General features: G+C 38.8%; 1 protein-coding gene across 2 annotated transcripts in view; it reads left to right on the top strand.

Annotated features, from left to right (window-relative positions):
- Positions 1-27,132, top strand: part of LOC124162938 (RNA cytidine acetyltransferase) — an 82,436-nt gene that overhangs the window by 37,666 nt on the left and 17,638 nt on the right. For both annotated transcript variants that reach the window (XM_046539695.1, XM_046539696.1), the window contains exons 13-14: positions 556-797; positions 12,706-12,884. In XM_046539695.1, the coding sequence (XP_046395651.1) occupies positions 556-797; positions 12,706-12,884 (421 nt within the window). The remainder of the gene's footprint in view (positions 1-555; positions 798-12,705; positions 12,885-27,132) is intronic.

Genomic DNA, 27,132 nt, shown 5'->3' with positions numbered 1-27,132 from the left:
AGCTCTAATTGATAGCCAAAAATTTTTTTAGTTACAACTGGATGATACTAAAATTCAGGATGGTCCATAAACTGCACAATTTTCAAAGAAACAAGCGTATCATGTGGTGGTGGACTGGAAATTCCAACCTCATATAATCTCATAGCTAACCCACCTTTGCTTTGATGGCAAATGACGTCACAGAATAGCAAATTATGAAATGTACACCCTTGACTCCCTTGTTCGTAGTCCCGTTGCTTGAAAGACTGAGGGAGTGCACTGACTGTCTTTTCTTTGTTTGCACTCTGAATCCATAAACGGCATGTTTTTCTCATGGCCAAATATATGCTGCATGTACACGTGTTAGTAAACCATCCGCTTTATTTGTTCTTCCGCCTGATAACAAGGGGGCCATTTTCTCGAAGCATTGAGCGTCAGTCAAGCATCGGTCTAGCGTAGCATTTTTATGGTTAAAAATGAAAATAGGCTCTGAACTGAATTGGATACCTATAATGACGATCTATAATTGGATGCATATTGCATAATGAACTGAACTATTTTCATCTTTCTTCGCAGGCAAACTCCGAATGACTTGACTGGAGAGCACACGTGTATTATGATCAATCCACTGAATGCAGAGAGTGAGGGTGGAGCTGACGACGGCTCGGCATCGAGAGAGAAAGGAACGTGGCTGCGAGAGTTCTGGTTAGACTTTCGACGACGCTTTATTTCTCTCCTTGCCTTCCACTTTCGCCGTTTTGAAACCTCTGTAGCTCTCGGAGTTCTTCAGAACAAAGTATTCTCAAAAACATCTATGGGTATGTATACTAAGTCTTGCGGTTTGCTTTATCAATGTAAAACTAATCAAATTGTTATGGTAACTGCACTATTATAATCCATTTTCGGGTGTATGTCTGCGTGCTTAATATTTCTCTCAACGTTTCATTCCACTTACTGGGAACATCGTCAGGTAACTCATTATGGTAACTTATTGGCAATTTTTGTTAAACACATTTATTCAAAAAGAACTTTTAACGTGTAATATGCATCTCGTGTTTGATTGTTCAGCACAGTAAAGTAATTGCTACATTCAGTAATCGTAAGTAATTTCAAAGTCCTCTTATCTTGAATGTATTGACAAGTACTTTTTACTGCATTTTTTATTGGTTTCTCTTACTAACATGATTGGGTAACTACTAGGGCCGTGCGAGACTTTCGACGGTTGAGACGAGATTTTCATTTCTCGGCATTGTCGGGACGAGACTCTCGACGTGGCAAGAGTTTTGCCTGGATCGAGAATCTTGACGAGACTTGAGAAGTCTCGCCCCTTCGAGATTTCTCGACACCCGTCGAGACTCCCGGCTCCTAGAAAAAATGAAACTATTTCTGTTTTAGACGTTGAAATTAATTGAACAAAAAGATTATTTTAAGACACATTATATATTTCCAAAACCAAAAATAGTTGTAATATAAGATCGACATTGACAACTTAAGCATATTTAATTATTTAACTAACCAAAATTGATAGGTTACCATGATTCTTAGTTATATAAACATTAAAAAAAGGTATACAGTCGGATCCGGATTTAACGTCTTCGCATTTAACGTTTTTCCGCATTTAGCGTTTATTTTTTTGGGTCCCGATTCATTCCCTATTAGGACAATGTAAAAATTATCCGTATTTAGTGTTTCCGCATTTATGGTCGTAAAAATTTGTCCCGCTCAAGATTTTTTTGCTCGATTTAACGTTTTTTCATGACGGTTCATCCAAATCTTCGAATTTATGCTCATCAACAAGAACAGTCTCATGAAAGTTTACCAAGAGTCGATAGAATCTACCGGGGAACGCTTCTTCAACTGCTTTCTACCGCGAGCGCAGCGCTGCGACCTTCAACTCGCAAGCTGGGTGATTTGTCTTCTCGTAATGTTTCGCTCCCCTTCTGATCCAAAGACCAGGCACTTTTTGTATCAGATCCGATCTATGGAGCAAAGTCATCCTTTAATAACCTCGAACTACCTTATCCTTCACTTCTTGAACTTGACTTCGATGATACGTGACGACTGATGACACGATCGTTATTCAACTCGAGTTATCCTCCGAGGGCCGCTACAATGTTTTCTCGTACCTAATGTTTTCAATTGATAGCTTATGCCCCTTTCAACTCTACTCCCTACGGGCAGTCCATTATTAGCCCAATATTTTTCCAGTCGGCTACTTTCTCTTTTCAAAAGAGGAGGCCCAATATCAATTGCGCAGTTCACTAGAAGATTCTTTCTGTAATCCATTCCAAGGTCAGTTTCCACGGAGGAACAGCGAAAGAGCAGAGGAAGCGTTTCCCCTGTCATGACCGTGAGTGAGAGCATTCTTTCCATGCGGAACAACATTATTTTACATCGTAATTTACATATCCCGGAGCCAATTTACCGACACGCGGCTGATTGATATCGATGTCGATTCAAAAATATCTATCTGGTGCTAATTAATGTCAAAAGAGAATGACAATCGGAGTTTTGACGAACTATCACGGTCCATGACTCAAAATAAATCGCTCATACTGGAAAAAAAATCACCGCATACTCATAGTAGAATAGATGAGCGCGGAAAAATACGAAAATCCGGCAGGTATCCCTTGGTGGTTGACTTCGACATCATAACCCTGACGAAATTGCCAAACTCCAGAGGCACTGACAATTTTTCTGATGAAATCCAGTTTTGTGGAAGATTAAACCTTTTCACTTAACTTAAAGTTTAGCTAATCGTTATTCAAGGTCCAACCAAATTTCATTAAAAGCTGCAGAGAAACAAGGTGAGTCGGAGTCAAGGTGATCAGCGCGCCGCGTAAACAACTTCTCCTGGTTCCATTCGACCTGCATGAGGCCGTGGATATATGACAACGAATCTGGTGCCATCATCGAGTTGAATCACCATCGACTTGTACGCATACTAGAAATAAGATTCTCCTTTTTTGGATGACCTCGAAATCCAAAATGTGCGCACGGGAGGCTTTTTAAAGGCTCATAAATCCCTCGTTTCGCCGAGGCAACAGAAAACGCTAAGTTGGTATAATTCCAGAAAATCTCCCTTTTACTAGATATTCGGTAGTTTAGATTTCGGGATTAGCGATCTTCTGCTGTCCCTTTATTTCACTCATCTTTATAGATGCAATGACGATTTTTCGAGTACCTACTTACACCTTTTCTTATTATATTAGAAATGCTATAGTCGCCTACATGTCACTTTTACAGAAAAAAATTTAAAATTTCATCGAGACCACTGAAATGTACGTAAAAATGGAATCACTAATGTCCATAATAATATTCCGTGTGGGAATGCTTTTCAGTTGATGCATATTAAAATTTTCTTAAAATATTTCTTTAAAACAATAGGGTGGTTTCCTATTATTTTTTTATTGCCTAAATCGAAAGATTATTACACTTGGAGTACGTATTTCACGCATTTAGATTTTTAAATGACGATATCTATTTTTCGCGATTAAATGAAAAGTGAAAATTTTCAAGCGCGCGAAAACGCGACGCGTAAGTATGAATGCCGGGAAATCTCTCCGTGAGACTTATTTCTGGTTCCCGCTGCCCCCCTGTGAGGTGACCTTGAGGCGAGGCTTAGCGCTGATACGACGCAGGCTGCTAGCGGGTAGCTGAGTACCCTGCTGGCTGGTAGCGCTTGTCTTAACCCTTTCACTCCCAAGCGGCCGATATATCGGCCGTGGCCTTCCTACCCAATACGCCCAAGCGGCCGATATATCGGCCGCTTGCTTAGAACAATATTTCACATAAACTATAATGTTTAATTATTTAATTTATTTTTATAATGAATGTATACATATTTTTCTATCCTTAAGTATTTTTAATATAATTTAATTTATACTTTTAACATTTTAATGGCCGTTATTTCGGCAACTCTTTGTAAAATGTAACTCGTATTTCGAAATTCTTACGCCACTTTATAACAATGCGAAATTAGAAAATTTGTCCGTCGTTGATGCTAGTTTTCGTTTATAATTTTCGTTTATAAGTGATATAGAGGATAAATTTTAATAATTTTCTAATTTAAATGTTCTTTGACTATAATTTTTTATGTACACTTACAGCTTATTGAACTTCTTTTTTTCCTCTCGTAAATTGCCGCGGCGGCTGACTTATGACCTTATGATATTCTCAACAAGCTTATGCACGCTTTTACGCGTGATTTATTGTATTCACTTGACTACATCACGTGCGTCTTTATTCATGTAATACATTGGTACCTATGACTTCGTACTCTCCACGACGTAACATTTTATCCAACCTCTAATCTCTCCCCCGCTGCAATTATATTTTGGCGTCTCCTCATTACAATCAAATCCTTCTTCGGTATCAACATACATTTCAAAGGAATCTTCTTATCCGAATCAAATTACTAAATTTTATTCACACGGAAACAATACTTCTTGTTTACAGGAAGAGTACACAGTAAGATTATCGTGCGTAGCGCGGGAATAAAATGTTTTCAGCGAACCTCAGCAAGTGGCCGATAACGTCGCCGAATAGTCGCCGTGAAAGTGATGGCTTCACAGTTTTTTATCCTAATCTTCCTTATCTACGTAAGTGATTCATTGTATCACTGCTTTGCTAACACTTACTTTGTGGGCAACTCCTGAGAATGCGTCATCTAACGTCATGCGTTACTAATCTAATGGTTTGCATGCGGAGTCCCGACGGCTTATGTTTGCATCAGCTCGCGCGTATCAGAGGTTTGGATACGTTTCTTCACGTTGTGTTTTCTGTGCATTGAGTCATTTGAATTTTCGTCAAAGTTCATCATTGCTGCGAAATCTGCACATAAAAGTCTAGCGCCTTTCTTGAGTGGTGTGTGATATTTTTCCCGAAAATATCACCCATAATGGCTGGAACATGGGCTGGGGTATACAGTGGTATTGAAACTCCTTCAGATGAACAATTATTTATACTAAGGCTACCATGTTTTTGTGGACAATTTTTTTATGTCAGTTCCCTTCGTGAACAAACTTTACCAAATGGGAACATATATTACAGGAACTATCACAAAAAACCGAAAATTTCTGCCCGTATTTTTCAAAAAGAAGTTCACCATCGGGGAAAAAATGTTTTGCCGTTCCGGGTGTATTCTAGCCAGTGCATTTAGGGAAAAAAATTCTCAATGAGGACCTGTGATCCTTCTTTCAAGCAAGGCGACTACAAAGCATAGTGAAGTGACAAAATTGAGACAAGGCTGCGAGAAAAAAACTGTGAAAACTGAAGTAATTTTGGAATATAACAAGTATATGGGAGGTATGGACTCTTCAGACTTGATGCTCTATGTATATTTAGATGAAAGGAAAAGAATAAGGAGAAAGAATAAGGAAACTGGGTGGGACATTAGAATACAGATGCTGTGTCTGCAGCACAAAGGAACAAAGAAGAAGATCCAGAACAGTGTGCGTCAGATACAACAGGGGTTTGCATGGGGTGCGTTTGCATAAGCATAAGTGCTGAAAGAGTGACTGTGAACAAAAGGAAAAATTTATTCCTTCGTGATATTTTTATAAACTAATCAAAAGTGTACCTATGTACTTATTACATAAATAACTTGAACAAATAATGAAAAATCCTCCGTGAAACAATTTTCATCATATATGTTATCCTTCGTTTTTATAGAAAAAGCATTGCATATTTAATTCATTCATATGTATAAATAAATGCAATGTTAACATTTAAACAATTCCTTTAGCTATAATTTAAACTAACAATAATTTGTATTAATTAAGGCCTATATATATGACTATATACATATTTCATTGTTTTTTACAGAAGACTGGCTTAGGCACTGGTCGAAAGTGATTGAGAAAGATTTAAACAATTAAATTTTTATGGCAACATTTTTTCTGTTTATGCATAAAAAATTAAGTAGATCTGTCATAAACTAAATTCTTAATTAAATACAGTTTTCAATAATTGCAAAATAAAAACAATACTATGAATAAATAAGCCATAAAGTTGTGTTTTTCGTAAACATTTTTAAAAGTATTAAGTTTATAAATTTATTATTGCAAAACTGAAAATTATATATAATGATAATTAACATTTCTGAACACATCATTTATTTCTACATATGTGTGATTTTTTTCATGTCTATAAAGCCTAAAATAAATCCATAAGAATTTTTACAAAAAGTAATAACAATTTCATAAAAAAACCCTTGGGAATTTTGGGTATGGATATTGAAAAATGCTTGGGAGTGAAAGGGTTAAATAAGGATTATTAATACCTTATCAAATGAAGAAAACTTTCCGACCTTAGCCAGTTTTAATAAGTGATTATTAAGACATGTTTCCCTGAGCTGAGCCTCATGCATGCATTGGTAACCTCAGATGATGTATAACTCCCATCTTCTCGTATAGAAACTAAGTCCCTGTGACGTCACGTGGAGTGGCATCGCATAGGCGCCAATCTGGCCCTTTTCAAATGAGGATAAAAATGGACCATTGCCATTCGTCTGAACCGCTATTTCTAAAACGAAATAATTTGTATATTTTGAATACACTAATCGCAATCAATGCTTTTCGTTTTCTTTGATGAAGGAAACTACCCTTTTGTCATCCTCTCATTACTTATTTTTACTACCCATTTTTTTTAGCTGATTCCTGAAAAGTATTATCCAACCTTCATTGGGCAGAGAACACTCAATCAATGAATTTTTTTGCTGCATGCAGCACCTTTTAGTTACGTAAAATAATACTTTTTATTCATAAAAAGCCATTTCAATCATTACAGACCCTAAAACCTGAAAAAATGGCAGGTCCGCATTTAGTGTTTTTCCGCATTTAGTGTTTTAAAGTTTGTCCCCCCTGAAAAACCTTAAATCAGGATTCTACTGTATAAATTTCTATAGAATTAGACTTTGATATATTTTTTTTGTTAATTTACTAGTGAATGTTTCTTTTTTATTATATTACTATAACAAGAAACATTGATGTAACCCTTTAACATGTCTATGTATCAAAATTATATGCTCAATTTCATTTTAAGCCCTGATAATGGTTTGTAAATAAACAGCAAAATTTACATTTCAATTTTAAGACCTACACTCCAAGATTCAAATTTTATATTAACCCCTTCCCTGATTCGGACGAGATATCTCGTCCTAAGAAGACGCGCAAAAACTGAGTCCTATGTCAAGTTCGCTTCTTCTTTCGTGATCTGGACGAGATATCTCGTCCCCTTATTAGAAGTACATAGTTTTGCCACGAGAGTGCATACGTGTCTTCACAATGCATAATATCCTGCAAACTTCTACGTTTTTTCGTGGTCCAAAAGAGGGGAAAATCTATTATTTCTCGTAATGTTTATGTTTCTAAACCTATTGTATGTCGAGATGTGATAAATGAACAAAGAAACATATTTAATGCGTTTTATAAATAACTGCGATGACTTTTCACAGAGTTTTTATCAATCGTTGGAACAGCCGAGGTGAGTCGGCAGACAAGTGCCGTCTTGCTATTCTGAGGGTCGCGCGTTCGAATCTTGCTATCGGAAAGGATGTTGTAATATTTTTATTCAGTAAATAAATTGATTTCAAACATTTTATAAACACTACCAAGCAAAACTATCATTACTTACTCTTCAGTGTAGTCGACGGGACCTCATAAATATATTACGTCCAAGCTGCTATTCCAAAGGTCGCGTGTTCGAAAGCCATTTCTGTAAACTACGTAACAGAAGTCGGGAACTTTCTGATAATGTTCTTTTTCAGCAATATGGTGTCAAAATCTTCGCACCGAAAATCAACTTGCTCAGTGATGTCTTATTGCCTTTTTTCTTTATAATGACCAACTATATCTTTGTTTTTAAGTTTTCAGTTTATTATTTAGCTACAAATACAACTGATTATTATTTCATTTCTGTAAGTTCGTCAATATTTGTGACAGTGCATAGATTTGAGATGGAACCTTCAGCTATTCAGCAATTTCTCCCTTCCAGGGAAGGCATATTTTCTATCTTCCAACCCCCTTGTTTATCCATCCCTTCTCTTCATCCATTGTTTTATCCCCTCCCCTTTCCTTTTATGTAGCCTTTCCTTTTATGCACTGTCCTGGCCACCCTTTCATCCTTTTCATCCTCCTCCCCTCCCATCTCCCTTTCATGCAGCCCCTGGTTTTTCCCTACTGCCCTCCACTTTCCCTTTTTACAGCCACACATGACCCAAAACACTCTTTCTCACCATTTTTCCCTTCCCAATGCCTCTGACCCTCATGTTTTGGTTTCTTTGCCTCGGTCCCTTTACCACTAACTGTTTTGGATTACTTACACTCCTATTCCATAAAATTCTAGTGTCAGTTCTGTGGAGTTTTTTTGGAGTGTTCACAGCTAACATTTTTTTCCTCTGCGAATTACTGTACAAAGAGCTATATTCGGCATAAAAACTATTGTCCTCTGCGAGTCCAGCACTGGATACGTCTGGTCAACAATCATTTATACCGGGAAATGCACTACTCTTGACAAAGACTTTGAAAGTAAGCCAATGTCCTCCCAAAGGGTATTGTCACTTATGAAACCACCATTTGAAAAAGGGTATTATGTCACGACAGACAATTTTTATACCTCTCCACAACTAGCCGAGGAATTAGTTTCTCATTCTTGTTATACTTATGGAACTGTGTGCGGAACACGAAAGGGGATGCCAGAGGGGCTGAAGAAGAAAAAAATGAAGAAAGGGGATGTGGCAGCTTTCCGTAAAGGAAAAATTTTGGTTTTTCCCTGGAAGGACAAGAAGGAAGTAATGTTACTCTCTACAGTTCACAACAGGGAAATGAGAGAGGTGCAGAAAAGGGGGGCAGTGGTTATGAAACCAAAGGTAGTCATCGATTACAATGAGACAATGGGGGGTGTTGACAGGGTAGATCAGCATTTGGCTGACTATCCAATCCCAAGAAAAAGAGGGAAAAAATATTATAAAAAATTATTTTCTCATTTGATGGAAATTTGCTTATTGAATTCATATGTTTTATATAGAAAAACAGGTGGTGATAAAACACATTTGCAATACAGGCTGGACCTAATAGATAAAATCATTGAACTGTACTTCCCAAGTGTTCCCTCCCCTAAGGCAAGTAGGCCACCTGCACAAGCTCATCCCCTCCCAATTACCGAGAGGCATTTCCCAGACATAATCCTACCCACGGAAAATAAGTTAAACCCAACTCGGGAGTGTGCTGTGTGCTCCCGAAAGCGAGATGCGCGTGGAAAAATGGTGAGGAGGGAGAGTCGCTATTTTTGCCCTGACTGTAATTTGGGTCTTTGCGTTGCCCCTTGTTTCAAAGTGTACCCCACAAAAATAGACTTAGTTTATGTAATATTTTACTGTGTTTCAAATTTGGAGTTTATATTAATATTTAAACTCCATCGTCTGTTTTTATTGTGAGTATTTTTTGTGACTATATTTATTGTGAAATATTTTACTTGATTTTTATGCAGAAATACATGAAATTTTTTAAAAAGTGATATAATAAGAGTAAATTTTAAAAGAAATGACTTCGTAAAACACTTAAATGAATGTTATTTATTTAATATCTACCTGTAAATAATTAAAAAACGTAATAAAATAATATGACATTTTTTGTGATATTTGTTGAGAAATATCCGTCAGTGAAGGGGTTCAATATTGAGGTCAGGAAAAGGAAATAAAATTTTTATAATGAGGAACGTTCATGGTACACACATGCCTCGTATAGTGCAAGGGTTGTGTTCGTTGGGGTCTTTGTGGTATACGAATTTTTTGTTATATGAGAGCGTTTTAACATTGGGAAGATAGGGATGTGTTCCTGGTAGCATAGATGTTGGGTATCGAATTTCCTATAAACCATATATTATCCTATTAATAGCCTTAGAAAACCTTATTCATATAGACGTTTTAAGTTTAAAATATCTTTAAAGATAGTAGGCACGCATTCAAAGACTATTATTCACGGAAAAAAAATTCGTACATGCTTATGAAAATCCCTCCTATTATGTGAGTGGGCTACCATCTGCTATCTCAGGGGTTCGTAATGCATTGCTGGCAGTTGACGAATTTTCAAATCAGCCTAAAAACAATTATTGTGTCACCCAGGCCCCTTTGTCACTCCCCCATATAACAGGCAAGTGCTAATTTGAATACCATTTCATTGCTCGCAGAGTTTGTGAATGATAAATTATAACTGGCTTTAATTTGAAGGCCACCAAGGCATTAGCAGCTACGTGAAACATCCTTTAAATACCTTGAAACCTGACCCTTTTTTCCTCCCCTGATAATGAATGAACGAGATTGCATTCTTTTCCAAAACAATATCGTCTCGTCAACACTAAAAACTAGTTGAGGAAGAAAGGAGCCACTTTCAATCACAGCTTGGAGTTCAGCAGAAAATGTTGCAGTGACTGCACTATCAACACTTGCAGATTCACCTGATATCGCCGCACTGAAAATACCTGCTTATCATTTAAAATTCTGGAACCAACCGAAGCTGTCACAAAATTTCTTGGAGCGATTACCACCCTCGTCTTTTTGTACAGATCACAATGAACTTTCCGTATGCCTTGACCGCTTGGTTGAAGTTGGTGCGGTTGAGATCACTGATGTTTTAATTTCGTCTTTATTCAGAATAAGGCATCGTGAGTTTAAACTTCCGCACAATATCGCTTTGTCGCTCTACATTTTAAAAGCAAATGACCTCTTTCAATTTCTCTTCTAGGTTTATGGTTTTTCTTGATAACCTCTTGATTTTTCTACCCGCCTTCCTATTTTCTGCTATTGTTCTCTTGGTTTTTACTCTGCATGACGCTATCGAAATCACCTTATACTGCTGCGCTGTATTCCTGAGATGCAGAGGGCCTATGACTGCTGGGAGGGAATGAGGCCATTGTGTTTGAGACTCTATAGCAGACCCTTATATGTGTTGATGCTATTCATACGCAACCCGGCCACCGCTCCATTTCTCCCCCGTGAATACCGATGACCTTGAAGGCTTTGCCGTAGACCCTCTACCTGGAAGTCAATCGCCCGATAACCTATGGCGCCAAAAATTACGTCTCAAACCGTATTGCCTAAAAAAACTCATTTGCACTAGCTCCACGCTTAATTAATAATCTAAATTAACTAATGTCATTCTGTCAAGGAGACAAGATAAATCACTTTGGTGGGCTGGCTATCTGGACCCAATGACGAGTAATGCTTTTGGCCATTGCACAGCAATGGATTTCGATCAATATACATATAAACAAAAAAGAAGATTTGAGGCAAGTAATACTATTAATATGCATAAAGTGATAGCAATTTCGTGTGTACTTAGCACAAGTTCACGTTTTGTCATAAGAGCATTAAAGTTTTTTGATTAGGCTGCACTAAATTGCGATGTTTCCTTGAGGAACGAATTAGCGCTATATCGAAATTGCGCTATGCGATGCATGGGTGTATAAAAATATCCTGATTTTTTATTATTTAATAAATTTCAAATTATTCATGAATGGAATTTTTGAGGTTAATATTACATACTTACTGAATAATGATAGAAGTTGTATAAACTCCTTAATAAAATGGAATATAGTCTGTATACTGTAGGGTGGTGCATGGCCCGCCAGCTTCCAGAGTCGGTGCCAAAGAGTTTTTATGGTCGGTCCTTTTTCCTCCCCCCGGTACTCGTGGCTCGCAGACAGACTCAGGTAGCTGGCCATGCCATGTGCAATTTACCTGAATCGATCCCATACAGTTTTTATGGTTGGTCCTTTCCTCCCCCGGCACTCGTGGACCGACTCAGGTAGGTGGTGGGCCCTGTGTGCCACCCTATAGACTATGGTTCATGTTCTAAAAACCGTGAATTTTATAATGTAGTTAGAGTGGGAACCCTGTCTGTACCACGTAGCTCACACGTGACGATGAAGTCGCGCACGGCTAAAATTTTGAGCATTGACCCCCATGAACCTCTATAAGTAAGGGTTTTTTGGCTGGCTTCTAGCAGAAAAATGTGTGCACACCTTCCGACTCTGTAGGAAATGACTTGAAACCTATGTCTCACTTAAACTTTTGACCAGTATGCATTTTAGTAAATGTTGACTGGAAGGGAACATGCTCTTCACAAATTCAATTCGACCATCAATTTCTGATGCATACTTCGGCGGAAGTTGAGAGAGAATGATAGACATTGATATTATTTCAAAGAAAAATTCAGAAGTTTAGAATGTTGAATCTTGGAATCCAGTGAATCAAGATACAGTGTTGTAGAGTCGTATAAAAAAGGTAGCAATCTAGTTTTGATTAGATTTTTGGAATTGAAAAACATTAATAATACTAGTGGTATTATCTCAAGAGGTGTTCATAAATTTCTTTAAGTACCTAAACGTAGTAAATATAGTTTATAAATACTTACATGCATAATTAGTATGTAACTGTGACTTCCGTGCACTCTGCTATGCTTATTTCCTTATTTGTAACTCTCTCTATAAGTGAGAGAGAGAGAGGTGTCTTTCTGGAGCCTTTGTAAGTGAGAAACAATCCCCTGTAAGTGAGGAAGAAATGCTGGTCCCGTGAACTCTCACTTATTAAGGTTTGACTGTATTTATTTCGAATCTCATTGTTGAGGTTGATCCTGTATTGTTAGATTACTCTGTGTAGATTTATCATGATCGTTTAGTTCTTTATTTTTTTCCGAAAGTGACATTTTTCATCATATTTTTGTCTAGCTGGCAGTGTGATGTCTGAAGAGCTTGAAGTGTATCTTACGCGATATGACCTGAAGAGGCTTGAGACGTACGCATCGAATGTTGCCGACCACCACCTCATCACAGACCTGCTCCCTGCTGTCGCTCGCCTCTACTTCCTCAACCGTCTCGGGGACACCCACCTCTCGGCACTTCAAGGTGTAAGTGTCACATGCTACATGCATTGTTGCCCGGGATCCTTTTATTTTATAATTCCTCCATATTTTGATTGTTCAATTTTGGTTTAACAAGGACTACCATCAAGAGTGGTAGACCTTCTTATCTCATAAAATACTATGTACTTCTGATTACCATCAATTTAGGATTCAAGCGACTGGTGTTTGAAACCTAATATAATTATTGCATCAAGGAAAAAATGTATCAATAGAAAGTTTTTATTATTATAAAGATTAATTAACACTAGAACCGCCGGACCAATATCTCCTCCTCCTACAGCCTCCATTTTGACTGCTGCAAAGTTTCTGCTGAGGCTTCATTTTTGATTGAATAATTAGAGTACATGGGGTTGTTATAGACCAGTATCTGTCCTTATTAAGGATTTATGTTGCACTGACCTCACTATGTAAAAAATGTCTTTTATTAACCCATGGTAACGTTTACCATACACTTTGAAAAATAGCCAAAAATCTATGAGCATACATAGCTTGTGCTTTTAGGGGTTTACATGTTCGATATAATTAAGGAAAATTATAAGCGACTTGTTAAATTATATTATTAATGTACATTTTATTATTAAGTACCCAAATTTATCTTGGAGAGCACCGTACAAATTTAGGATTAATATTTTTGCTGTGTTTGCCACATTTGAGGCTTCTCGCACCGTTTATCATGCTGTCTTATTTTATTGCTACATTTTTTTAAATGACACTGTCTGCAAATGCAAGGAATCGAGGAGTACGGTTATCCTGCAGAATGCAACACTGCATACCACATATGCGTTGACTCACGATTGTGACAAACTGATCTAGCCGGGCGTTCGACGCAACCGGAGTCGAAAAAATAGCTCCCCGCAGCGACGAAGAACGGGCGAAACGCTGAACAGTTCCTAAATTCACACTAGATTCAATCATACTTTGTTCAGATTGTGCCCACAGAGAGTGTCTTTAAGCCATACCGCGTAGCATTGGCCAAATCGAAAGGAGCCAAATTCAAAATTTGAAAATTTTGAATGCTCGTATCTCTGAAAATTAGTAAATCGAATGTGTGTAGGAAGAGGCCTAACTGTAGGTCCAATTTACGAGCGGTTATGAGTGGGTCACCATGACTACAGAAATGAAGCTTATTGTTAGAGATGGGTCGAATAGCAGATTTCTCGAACTCGAATATCGAATTCGAATATTAAATCATTGCTCGAATATTCGAATACCTCGAATACTAAACGATGAATGCTGGAATGTTTGACTCGGTTGCCTATGCAGCAAGAAACACAAGATTTTGGGGAGTAATTTTTATTTCCTTTAAAGGATTCGAACAGGAATTTAGCTGATTAATGGAATATTTTAATTTTATGGAAACAATTGGGCATATAATTGATTCAACTAACATCTCTTTCAAATATTCTAAGGGGATACACCACCTCACGAAAATGATTGAATGCCGTCTCGGCATTTACACTGCTACGACGGATTTCTGTCTGATGTATACATTCTTATCTACCAAACGCCATTTCAGCGGCACGCCCATATTTACTCTTCTTATTTTCAACAGGTAGCTCGCATTACCCCCACTCCTGCTGTCAGGTGCTAGCGGACAATCCGAGGCGTTTTGCAAAATACACGCGCTTCTCCACCGCATTTTCTTCAATTATTTTCAGTCCATCTTTAGAAGTTCTCACGAAATAGTAGATGAATTCGAATCGCTAGCAGGGAGAAACTAAATATCCTCAGAAAATATCCCTTCGTTCTTGACTGTGATGTTAGCATAACTCATAAATTGTAACCTGATATATGTTTTCGGAAAAAAATACTGCATCCACTTCCGAGAAGCTCAGCTGCTGTTGATGGTCGAGCGAGGATCTTTTGTTTGATTTCGGAGAAGAGGAAAGCATCAGAGTGGGTGAGGCGAGTGCTGAATGGAGGGGGATAGCAAATTGTGGGAAATGCGCCAATGTTACTATCCCACGGCACTGAGTTTCTCCCTATGGTAGTTTCATCTCCTGGAAAAGATTCAAACTAAGTGCCTGTCCTTATTAGCCATAAATGACACATGGTAAACACTTCGTTTCATTTATACGAAACCTTAGGCTGGGGCCTTTTGTTTGATTTCGAAGAGGAGGAAAGCGTCGGAGGAGGGGCCTAGGGCTGATGGATGGAGGGGGAAGCAGATTTTGGGAATTGTGCTACGTAGTTACTATCCCACGGCACTGAGGTTTTCCTGGTGTGGGAAACCGGGGATTTTCGGATTTTTTCACCCGGATCAATTTAGGTTCTCCACGTTGAACTATTTTCACCGCTCTAACCCGCGAATTTGATGTAGTTCCTCAACTTGCCTAATACGCCGCTGCATGCACTAAAAGACTAGAGTTCTCTACATTTTTCCGAGTTAACTACCAACAACGTGCGTGCGACAGTGTATGACGCGAAATTTAAAGTATTCGAGGCGGTACTTTTCGTATAACTATTCGAGGTCTCGAATATCAAATACTTTCTAGTATTCGAGTATTCGTGGATACTATTCGCACATCTCTACTTATTGTATGATGTAGCGTGTAAACTGAATAAAGAACCGTAATTGACGTTCTTGGGCACAATACACGAGAAGAACTTAAACGTAGTGTGATTATTAAAACTTACCGTAGTGAATATCCACCTAAATGCCATTGCTTGTGCGTGGAACTTCGTAATAAAGTTCATTTTGTAACCGCCGTGACCGGGACAGAGATTTGTAATTTCGTAAAAGACGAAAATTTCGTTATAACGTTTCTCTTACTTCAGCTTGGATAGGCCTTTTCGTCGGGACCAACTATTTGCTTCATAATAACGAGAACTTTGTAATAACGTTGTTTGTATTGACGAGAGTTTACTGTATTGTTAAAGTCATATCATCCTTCTTAAGAAGTTTGGTGTCATAAAACTTGTCCTTTTACCTCAGCAACTGTGCATTTCTGAATACATGTGTTTTAACATTCTTTCATCAAAAAGTAGTTACCAAGCACTGTTGTGGTATTCCTTACAGAGTAATGGTAGAGCATATGGAGACGGGGTTTGGGATACCTTCAGGAAATTTTGCTTCCTCCATTATGGGTGGAAAGAGCTTGCACAGTTCACTCTGCTTGCCCATCCTCCCCTATCTATTTATTGCTGAATATGAAAATACAGTAGAATCCTGATTTAATGTTTTTCAGGGTGGACAACATTGAAAACACTAAATGAGGACCTGCCATTTTTTTCAGGATTTAGGGTCTGTAATGATTTGAATGGCTTTTTATGAATAAGAAATATTATTTTAAGTAAGTACAGGCGGTCTTCGACTTTCGTACACTCGACTTTCGTACAATTCGCACTTTCGTACGTTCAAAATTGACACCTTTTACTTGACTTTCGTACGCTAAATTCGGACTTTCGGATGTTGGTCTGTAATTTTTTTTAAATTCCCGCAATGTTTATTGCGCATCCCAACATTCAATTGTTTCAAATGGCAGTATATGCGAACAATACGAACGTTTGCAATGAAGGGAATTGTTAGTAGTTGACTCTAATCTAGGTGATTTATTTGGGAGAGAGACTGCCTGCTATAGGCTCCTTTATCAAGAGATGAAGAAAGCCTTCATTGGAGATATTTTTCAAAAGAAGTTGACTAGACATCATCAAATAGCTTTCAATGAAACTAGTAAGATGTTCTTTCTAATTGTATTTTTTCGTTTGAGTGCTGTTTAATTCATGTAAACCTTCAGCAACGATATTGCACGAAATATCACCCGAATTCAGTTTGTCTTTTTTGAATAACATGCGAAATATACATGATCACGAATGTCACCTGCCAAATGTCGAATTTTGGTGTAAAAATTAAAAGGTATCCAGAGTGGGGGTTCAACAATTACATTATGTTATGCGTCATGATATGTCCATTTATTTATAGTGGACATAATAAGTGGAATGTCAACTTAAACGCCAAGAGGAAGTTTCACTCGATAGCCAATGGAGTTCTTGTTTTTTAAACTTTTATTTGCATTTTCTGCGTATTTTCGAAAGAAATTAGATGATTTGAGGAATTGTATTAACATATTATTAAAATTTAGTGAATTGAAATAAAATCTGTAGAAAAAAAAGGTTTTAGTACGTATATTCCGCTCTTATGGAACGTAACCCCTAATTAGTATGGAAGTCAATGGTTCGACTTTCGTACAAGTTTTCGGGAACGCATTGTGTACGAAAGTCGGGGACCGCCTGTAAAAGGTGCTGCATGCAGCAAAAAATTCATTGTTTAAGTGTTCTCTGCCCAATAAAGGTTGGATAATAATTTTCAGGAATCAGCTAAAAAAGTGGGTAGTAAAAATAAGTAATGAGCAATTGTTTTAATGAAATATTTTAAGAAAATTATAATATGCATGAACTTAAAAACATTCCCACACGGAATATTATTATAGACATTAGTGATTCCATTTTTCCAGCCTTTATATCAACTCACCAACCTGTCTGTTTGTCTGGTACAAATCTTGTAACTCAAATTTGACTCACTTCCTGTGAAGCAAAAACGCTGAAATTTTGCACACTTCTTCATTTCCGATGACAATACATGAAAATATAACTTTTTCTCTCCAACCCCCCTTTAACCACCCTCCAGTCAACCTATAGCCCCCCAAAACATGTTTTTGATCTAAGAAGTTCCAAATGGTCTGGCTTTGGTCCGGGAAAGAATACACCACAAACGAAGTTCCTTGGACATCAACGCCAGGCAGCTAAAAGATCTTCATCTTCGCCTCTCTGCCTTACTCTCACCATTGGACTGGGAGTACATTGACCGGGTCACTGCTGCCATGGGAGAGCTGTTATTCAGAAGGGAATCAGAAAGGCAGAAAAAGAAGTTTTCGAGACTACAGGCCACCAAGACAACTACCTCTCCCTTGGACCGGAAACGCTTGGTGATCAACTTGACTAATCAGGACATTGACGAAGCAACGGAGTCCGTTCTTGCCGAAGGTCTGAACTTTGCCCCGGCTCCTAGGATGATACCTTACAGCGACTTCATTGGTGGTGTCGAGCAAGCCATTAGGAAACTACCAGGGGAGGCTGCTGAGGAGGTGAGAAGTGAGGTCTCCATGGTCCTGAAAAGGGCCGTTCCGCCGAAACCCAACATCTCAAAGGAAGAACGTGACGCACTCTGCGCCTTAAAACAAAATAAAATGATCACTATCTTGCCAGCGGACAAGGGCAATGCCACTGTCCTCATGGAGACCACCTTATACCAACAGAAGATAGCGGAATTACTTCAGGACAAGGCCTACGTGAAGCTTCCCCGGGACCCCACTGAAAGCATAACGAGGAAGACAATTACGCTCCTCAAAGGATCGGCTCTGGCGATCGAAACCGTCAAGAACCTGAGGCCACAAGCACCGGCTCCTCCGAGGCTCTAGGGATTGCCGAAAATCCATAAACACGGAGCACCTTTGAGGCCTATTGTAAGTGCCATTGGATCACCCACCTATGACCTAGCGAGACATCTCGTCGGCATCCTCTCTCCATACGTGGGACTATGTGAACATCACATCAAGAATTCCGCGGAGTTTGTGCAAACACTAAGTGAAATCCATGTAGAAAAAACAGACCTACTAGTTAGCCTAGACGCAGTGTCACTTTTTACCCGTGTTCCTTTGACTGACACTCTATGTCTCTTGGAACGCAAGTTTGAACCCGACACAGTGAAATTATTTCACCACGTTTTAACTTCCACCTACTTTCAATTCAACGGTGAATTCTTTGAGCAGGCTGAGGGAGTTGCCATGGGGTCCCCTCTATCCCCCGCCGTCGCCAATTTCGTCCTGGAGGATTTCGAAGAGAAGGCCTTAAACTCAGCTCCGCTACGCCCGAAGTATTTCTACCGGTACGTTGACGATACCTTCATAGTGTGGCCACACGGGAGGGACAACCTTGACCAGTTCTTGGAGCACATGAACAGCCGGCATCCCAACATCACCTTCACCATGGAACTAGAGAAGGATGGCCGGCTACCGTTCCTGGATATTCTCATCCAACGGAAGAGCGATGGAACTCTTGGCCACAGCGTTTATCGGAAACCGACAAGCACCAACTTGTACTTGAATGGAGGCAGTCACCATCATCCTTCGCAGCGCTCAGCTGTACTGACAACCCTGTTTCATAGAGCCATGTCCATCTCTGACCAAAACAGTTTACCCTAGGAGTTGGCACATCTGAAGAAAACCTTTGCACAAAATGGTTACAATGGACACCAAATTTCCATGGCCCTTAAAAGGACCTCCGAACCACGGGATAAGCGCCATATAGAGGACAAGGAAAAGCCGGTTGCAAGAGCGTGCCTGCCTTATGTCTCATCAGTTTCGGGGAAGATTTCGAGGATACTCAGGAGGCACAACATCGAGACCATCCACAAGCCTCCCATGAAATTGAAGGAACAGCTGGTACGAGCGAAGGACCCAGCCAGTCTCAAGATTCCTGGTGTCTACCGTGTCCCCTGCGAGTGCGGTGAGGCATACATTGGAGAAACTGGCTGCACCATTGAAACCAGGCTTAAAGAACATAAGCGGCATCTGAGGCTTGGTCAGCTAGAAAAATCTGCCATTGCTGAGCATAGTGTCGAACATGCCCATCAAATTCAATTTGAAAAAACAAAGATACTTTGTCATGCCAAAAGTTTTTGGGACCGTCTCACCAAAGAAGCCATCGAAATTAAACTGGAGAGGAAGAACTTTAATCGCGATTCAGGGTATTCCCTTAGCAGCACTTGGAAACCCGTTCTGAAAAAACTGACCGAAAACAGGGAAAGGACAATACGACGGACAGACCAATCCGGAGTCAACCCCACCAGGCGGGAAACTACCAGCCAATCCCGAGGAACCTGACCGGAGGAGGGCAGCATATAAGCAGGCCCATTCCCGCATCACAGCATCCAGTAGCCCTGATGATGAGCGCCGAGTCGGAGCTCGAAACGTCGGCCATTATGAAGCCTTTAACCCGGTGGGAAACCCGAGAGAAGTTTACTCACATCATTCGCCGGGAAAGCATCAAATCTTTCTTCTGTATCCTCTTCATATGCATCCTCCGGCAAATCAATCAGCATTTGAATGATCTTGTCGGGTGTTAACTCTCGTCAACGAACATTACTGGAATGGATGCCTTGTCAATTCAGTATTGTAGTAGTTAACAATGGCTCTGGCTGCTATTCATGAAATTTCCTGGGAAGAGGACCCTCATCGGGTTGGAAATGAAACTCATGAGCTGCAAGTTTGTGGCCTGTCGATGCCGCATTTCCATAATTCAATAACCACTTTGTGCGCTGGTATAGAGTGATGGCATTTACTGATATGTTGAATAAATTAAAATTAAGGTTCAAAGAATCCTTATGAGAATGAGCGTATACCTAAATTTTATCCACAACTATGAAAATGATGACCAAAGAGTAGTCAGCACTGCTATGAATATTTTTGTATGAGACAGAAAAGTGTCATTTTCCGGTCTAAATAGCTGCTTCAAATGTACTTGTTCAAATGTACTGCCTCGTAAAAAATAGGCGGGGTTGAATGCTACGAAGGCGTAATCATAGAGCGGTAAATTCAAAGTTTCAAGGTGTGCCCAAGGTTGCTAGGTTGTCTCTTTGATTGCTCTTACTTACCCAAGGCAAATTAATATGAATTCTGCCACTGTTACATTGGACATGTGTATTATTTGTAAAAATTTGCTTTATATGTTCTGGAACAAGGAAAATAACTGTCTTCTGCCGAAAAATCGAAAAACTTATGCAAATAGCGATGAGACATTGAGGGCCGAAATACATATATAGCAGTCATTATGACCGGTCGGCTGTTTAAGGAGGAATGAGAAAAACTTGGAGCTTTTGTCGTGTAAACATTCAGAATTGCCAAATTATAGACATGAAAATAAAATAACAATATCGTAGATCTTTTCAAAGTGGTTTTTATGAAAAAAATGAAAATTTAATTTACAAAATAATTTTCATCTTACGCAACACTTAGAAAAATATGCAGAAAATCGTCAAAAATGATAAAGTTATGCGCTTTTCTTAATTTAATTTTAAACAAATGACATTAAAAATATACTTGAAAACACATTATTTAAACATGAAATTGTTTTTCATGGAAAATGAGCTGTGGAATATTGTCACTTTAATCCTTATAAGGTGCTCTCCCAATTCTCTTAATCTCCGACATGTAACGACTCCACGTCCTCCATCTCTTCATCATTACTGATTTCATTAGGCACAGGTAATATTGGTTCCCTGAGAAGCTGTCTGACATCCTTCGAGAGGGAATAGCAATGCCTTGGGTGCAATGAACAGATGCTGGAAACATAAGGATCAGATGTGACTAATCGTAGGTTCTAATCTAATCTCTCATTGTGTTCTTCCTTGAGCATTTTTGTGCGTGATTTTCTTTGAATTTCCGAGTATGCTTATTCCTTGCTTCTTGGGCCTCTTCAGAGGGCTTTCCAATGGGAATGGTTTTGCATAATTTACGCCAATATTCCAGCCGTCGTCCAACGGAATGCCCCCTGGCCCGCATCTCAACAGCTCTCGTTTGTTAACTTCATACAATGAAAAGGGCGAAATTGTGAAAAGGCACTAGTAGGTGCAAAATCTGATAAAAATATCTATAACTCTAAGGACATTTCTACATGTCTTTAAAGGTTTTGCAATCCTACCTCGACATATATTTTTTTAAGTCAATTTAAACATATGAAGTCGATAAAAAACGAGGTTTTAAAGACTGAGAGATCACCATTTGAAATCTACTTTTTGAAAGCTATTATATTTGAAGAAAAATCACTCTAAGGAATGCTATTAAATAATGGCTATAAGATTCCGTTAGAAATTGTGGATCATTGCATTTTTGCTGTCTAGCAGGTATTTATTAGTGCTAGTGAGTCAGCCACCATCTGGGTGTAGGCGGAGGGTAGGCAATCTGAACGCGTGACTTTTCAGCTGCATAACATTGCTATAACTTATAAACATTGTCAAAGTTACCAATCATGATGAAGCATCAATTGCAGATATCGCTACACCAACGGCGACTTCGTTTTTAAAAGTTGCAAAACTGACTTTTGTCCTGCTAGATAAGTGATTGGGACCACTGTGCACTGGTTCGTTTTACTGGTTTTGATTTTAAAAAATTCAACATTTTTGCCCTATCCAGATCTAATCTATTCCTTTTTTGATAAAAATATTGCTTGCAGTACTGAACAGGCTTTCACTGAAAACTGTAGTGGTGGATGCTGATTTTGAAGGCCTGTGCAAAATATGCTTGGCACAGTTTACATACAGCATAGATAGTTAGCATAGCATCAGGATTAATAGTGATACTCCCCCAACTTCTGATGACGTCATATGTTAATTTGTTGTAACTTGTGAGTCAGTACAAACTATATTATGTACCCTACGATGTCACTTAAATTCTTACTTTAATTAACAACTTACCGTATACGTCTGATTATAGTCCCCCCTTTTTTTCAAAAATGCCTGTGGTGAAAGTAAAGGGGGGGACTATATTTAAACGCATCTTTTTTTTACTTTTCCCGAAACTGAAGCCTCAAAATTAGGGAGGGGGGACTATATTCAGAGGGGGACTATATTCAGAGGGGGACTATATTCAGAAGGGGACTCTATATTTGGAGAAATACGGTATTTGTATGCCTCACTGTCACTGTTCTTGTAGCCTCAACACTAAACTGCTCAAGTGTTGAGCAGTTTTGCTGGGCTGCAGGGCTTAGCCCACACACACTGATATGTCCGCCAAGTGGGCTCCGCTGCGCACACACTGCGGCCGCAGCTATGAAAATGTCACAATGTTGGCGAGAGAGACATAGCGAGAAAGTTGAAACTTGGCGTGGCGTCAGCCGCCACAGCCTGTGGCAAAAGGTGTTACTTACCTCTGCACAGGTCGCGGAGCTGCCAATCATGTTGCTCTGATGCATAGGGATGAACGTAGCACTGCATGCACAACGGTGGCACAGGTGTGTGGCAGCCTTCGTTGCTATCTGATGACTTCGTTATATTGCAACAACGAAAACTGAAAGAATCTCATGCAAGACTCTGGCCATGGCCTTGATTGAATACGCTGCAGACCATTTTGGATTTTGGCGCAGAGTTCAAATCCTCGCCACCCTCCTGAGCCGGTTCCATAGTTCCGACTTTATGAGATCAGTTTTCGATCTGGTTCCACAGGCCAAGAACCGGATACCAGACCTGACCCATCTCTGGTATGGATTCCTTTTCAACATTTGCCTGTTTCCTCAGTAAGCAAAATTGGATTAGGTTGTTTTTTTAGAGGAAAGGGTTTGCTCTGTAAATGCTGGAAACTTAAAGGCGAGAGCTTAAGAGAACAAGTTACATGCTATGAAGTTTAAAGAAAAAATGAGCGCAGTTGGGGAGGAGTGGAGTGAGCTGTGCTCTCGAGTATTTCTATGAAAACTCGGTGTTGAAACGCTCTAACTTTACCGCTCTATTTGCGCAACATTACTAGTCAAACTTGATTAAATTTGTAACGTACAGGCCTTGAGGGATCGGTTAATTGAAACTTCAGTGAACTGCATTTTGTGAGAGGCACACATAGACTGCTTGACTCCGCCGGTTCTTTTCAGCCTTGCTTCTACAGTGGCGCCAATGTTGGCCAATCACATTTATTCTTTTTCATACACTACAACTTACATTTTCATACATTACAACTTACATTTTCATACATTACAACTCCTCCCTCAAAATTTTTTTAATAATTTCTAGATCTTCACACCAATATCTGATACATGAAAAGAACACCTGTATGAAAACATCAACTCAATAAGAAAACAAACAAGACTCTTTCTTTAAATAAACATTCCTATCCTCACATCAAAACAAAATAATACACTCATTCATAACATACAAAAAAAATCACAAACTTTTTACTTATAAATTTAATCTCTCCACTGGTTTTCTTGTTCGAGTAGGATAACGATTTCTGACAGGGGAGGATGGTGGTAGGGACGGACTAGGTGTGGGTAGAGGCAATGGGTTGATAGCACTATTTTGAGGAGGTGGGTGTGGCGAGGTAGTCGGACTGTCGCATGATTCAGTGACATTAGAATTGCCAACCTTGATTGGGGTAACTGGGACACTAGCTCCGCCAACTACAAACTCATGTGGTCGTGTGGACAACTGACTCTTGTTAACGATATCACTATCAAGGGCAATCAGTTGATCAATGTGTCTGTTGTTCCAAACTTGCCCTGATTTTACCATAACTGAGAATATAACACTACTCAGTTGTTGCGGAACAACACCCTAGATCCACTTGTTTTTACTACGGTAATCCCTCACTAATACAGGTTGATTGGTATGGAGGATTCTACCTTTTTTTCCACCAAAATACTCCTTCTGTTTTTCCTGTTTAAGTTGTACAGTTCTAGTTACATTGGGTCTCAAAAGATCTAGTCTAGACCTTAACACGTTCCGTGCTGATGACGTAGCGTCTACATCATGGCAGCCACTACCCAGTGACTGATGACGTAGATGCTACGTCATGCTTCCCTTTTGCGTTATATTCCGCCCTGAGCGCCAGCCACCGCTGTTAGGGTATGGGAGAGGATCAGTCACCACTCTTCGCCTGTTTGCCGTGCGGAAAGCTCCGAAAAAAAATTTTGTCCGATTTTTTCTGTGTTTTTCTATTTTACCCGGTTTTGTTCTGCAAGGACGTCTTTGGGGGTGGCTTTTTACAATGTATTTCTTTATTACTTTCATTTTATAATGCAGAAAACAGTTATATATTCTCACAATTGTTCTTATACCTTAAAAAAAAACTTTTACAAATATTCAAAGCTAAATAATGAAAAGATACTTTTGCATTTGACGAGGATAGGTAATTACTTTATTACAAGGTATTTTATCTTTCTTTATGACTTTTAACGCAATGATTAGATTGTGTTTATTTAATTGGTTTTTATAAGAAGGAATACAATTATTTTTCCCTTGTTGTTATTTTCATTTTTAACGTCAATTAACGCTATCGTGGTAAATTGCTTAGCTGGTTGCCTAATTTCGGACATACTCCAGGTATGTGTATTTTTATCCTCACGATAATAATAAATGCTTCCGTTCTTATACTTTTAAAGTTTCCGAGTGAATTTTATTTGCTATGATTTCATCATGGCAAAATTTGTTGCTATCCCTTTGTTTATTTGCTGCTATGCATGAAATAATAAGTATATTTGCATAAATTTTACAATAACTTCAGTAAAGTCCTGGTTCCACATTGCAATTTATTTTTACTATATACATTTCATGCACAATAGCTAGACTTCCCCATCCTTATGTTCACTAGCATTTGAATTAGAGACGCCTTACTTGATTTTTTCGATAATATCCGAAATACTTAAAAGCATTCTCTTTGGCATCCTCCCCAACAAAAAAATGCCTAAGAGAACAATTTCCACTAACCCATTCGCATGCCGCCGAACTCGGAGAAACTGATCCGGCCCGAGGATATATACATCCGAGGATATAAAATGGGCAATACGTGTCCTGAAGGAAATTTACTAGATGGGAATATTTAACTATAGAAGAATTTCCCCACTTTTTGGCCTTATTTTTCGTACTAGAATTATCCAAATCTCCCGTATCTCCAATAATTGAAAAGCTTGATCTTTATATGACTTGCATTGCTTCAGGAGAGAGAAGTCGCTTGATCAATTCATGTCAATTCTCCAAGCCCTTCAAATCAACAAGAACCTATCTACGTTCTCTGACTCTAACACTCCTCTGGCCCACCGATTATTCAAAATTATCTCCATATGGACACATTCAAGGAATCGATGGAAAATGTAGTGACCCACTCACGTGACCTAAGTTTGGAAGATTCTATGGTTCCATGGAGAGCTAGGCTGGGATATAGTGAATATGTGAGGGGAAAGCGCTACTGGTACGCAATAAAGTTGTATATGTTGACGGAAGCAAAGGGTTTGGCACTGCAGGTCCTCCAACTCAGAAGTGTCTGGAAAAGGGCATTCGGAGAGGATGGTAAATAAATAATGGAGGATCATTTAGACTGAGGCTAATCCTTTTATATTGATAACTTTTATAACAGTGTAGCCAGTTCTAGATTTCATCCAAATGGGAAACCTAAATTGACGGGGACACTGAGGAGAGGCAAGAAAGTTATTCCTCTTTTGGTGCTCTGCTACAAAATAAAGAAAGGTGAGGTGGTGGAGGCCTTTCATGAGGATAAAATCGGTATCCTAAAGTGGACGGATGAGAGGGAAGTGCGGATGATCATCGCTGAATTGAGTGCAAAAAATGAACGAATCTACGAAAAAACGAGGGTGCACGCTGAGAAAGCCACATGCGGTGGTTGAACATAGTAATTACAATTGTGGCCTCTATCATTGGAATCAAATGGTGTCTGACTTTCCCATTGAAAGAAAATTCATCAAATGGTACTAAAAATTGGGAATCCACCAACTGAAATCACTGTTGCTGAAAAGTAATTTTTATTCAAAGAAAATTTTTGTAAAATTCCTCTCATCGACTTTCTAATTCCAGTTATAGAATCCCTTATGATCTGAATCTGTACCTTCGATCCATTTGAGGAGATAAGTCATCCTAGCCTGTCTCAACCAAAACCAAGGGCTTATTAGGACATTTCCCCGATTATATGAAAAACACGATAGACAGAAAAGACGAAAACAGAAGAGATGTAGGCAGTGCTTCAAGAAGAATGTCCACCAGGATACATCATATTATAGCCCCACCTGCCCATCTGATCCTCGATTGTGTGTTGACTGTTTCCAGAAGTATCACAAGAATTTGTGATGCAGAAAATGATTTGCCCAGCGGAAAAAAAATATTTTTTAATGTTTACCTTTTATATTTTCTATTTCAATATTTATTTAAAAAGATATTATTTTATGCGAAGTATTTAGTAACTGAAAAATTATTCTAAAAATACTGGTCAATTTTTGATTTGTAAAACAATATGTTTCATTGCAGCAATTCTTTAGAACATTTAAAATCGTATTTGAATGTATCATTTCCAGATTATAAAAATAATGTTTGCTGCATTACTATTTCCATTAGTTTTTTCCAGAAAGTGATAAAGTTTGAACGGTTTTTCGCTACAGTACTGACAAAGAGCAAAGAAATGTGGGAAACATATAGGTGTGTTGCGGGAAGGTATCAAAAGTTTGACAGGATACTTAGAAAATTTAAATT

Source organism: Ischnura elegans, chromosome 7 (genome assembly GCF_921293095.1).
Source record: "Ischnura elegans chromosome 7, ioIscEleg1.1, whole genome shotgun sequence".
Classification (NCBI taxonomy): Eukaryota; Metazoa; Arthropoda; class Insecta; order Odonata; family Coenagrionidae; genus Ischnura; species Ischnura elegans.
This window is presented reverse-complemented; position numbering and strand designations above follow the sequence as displayed.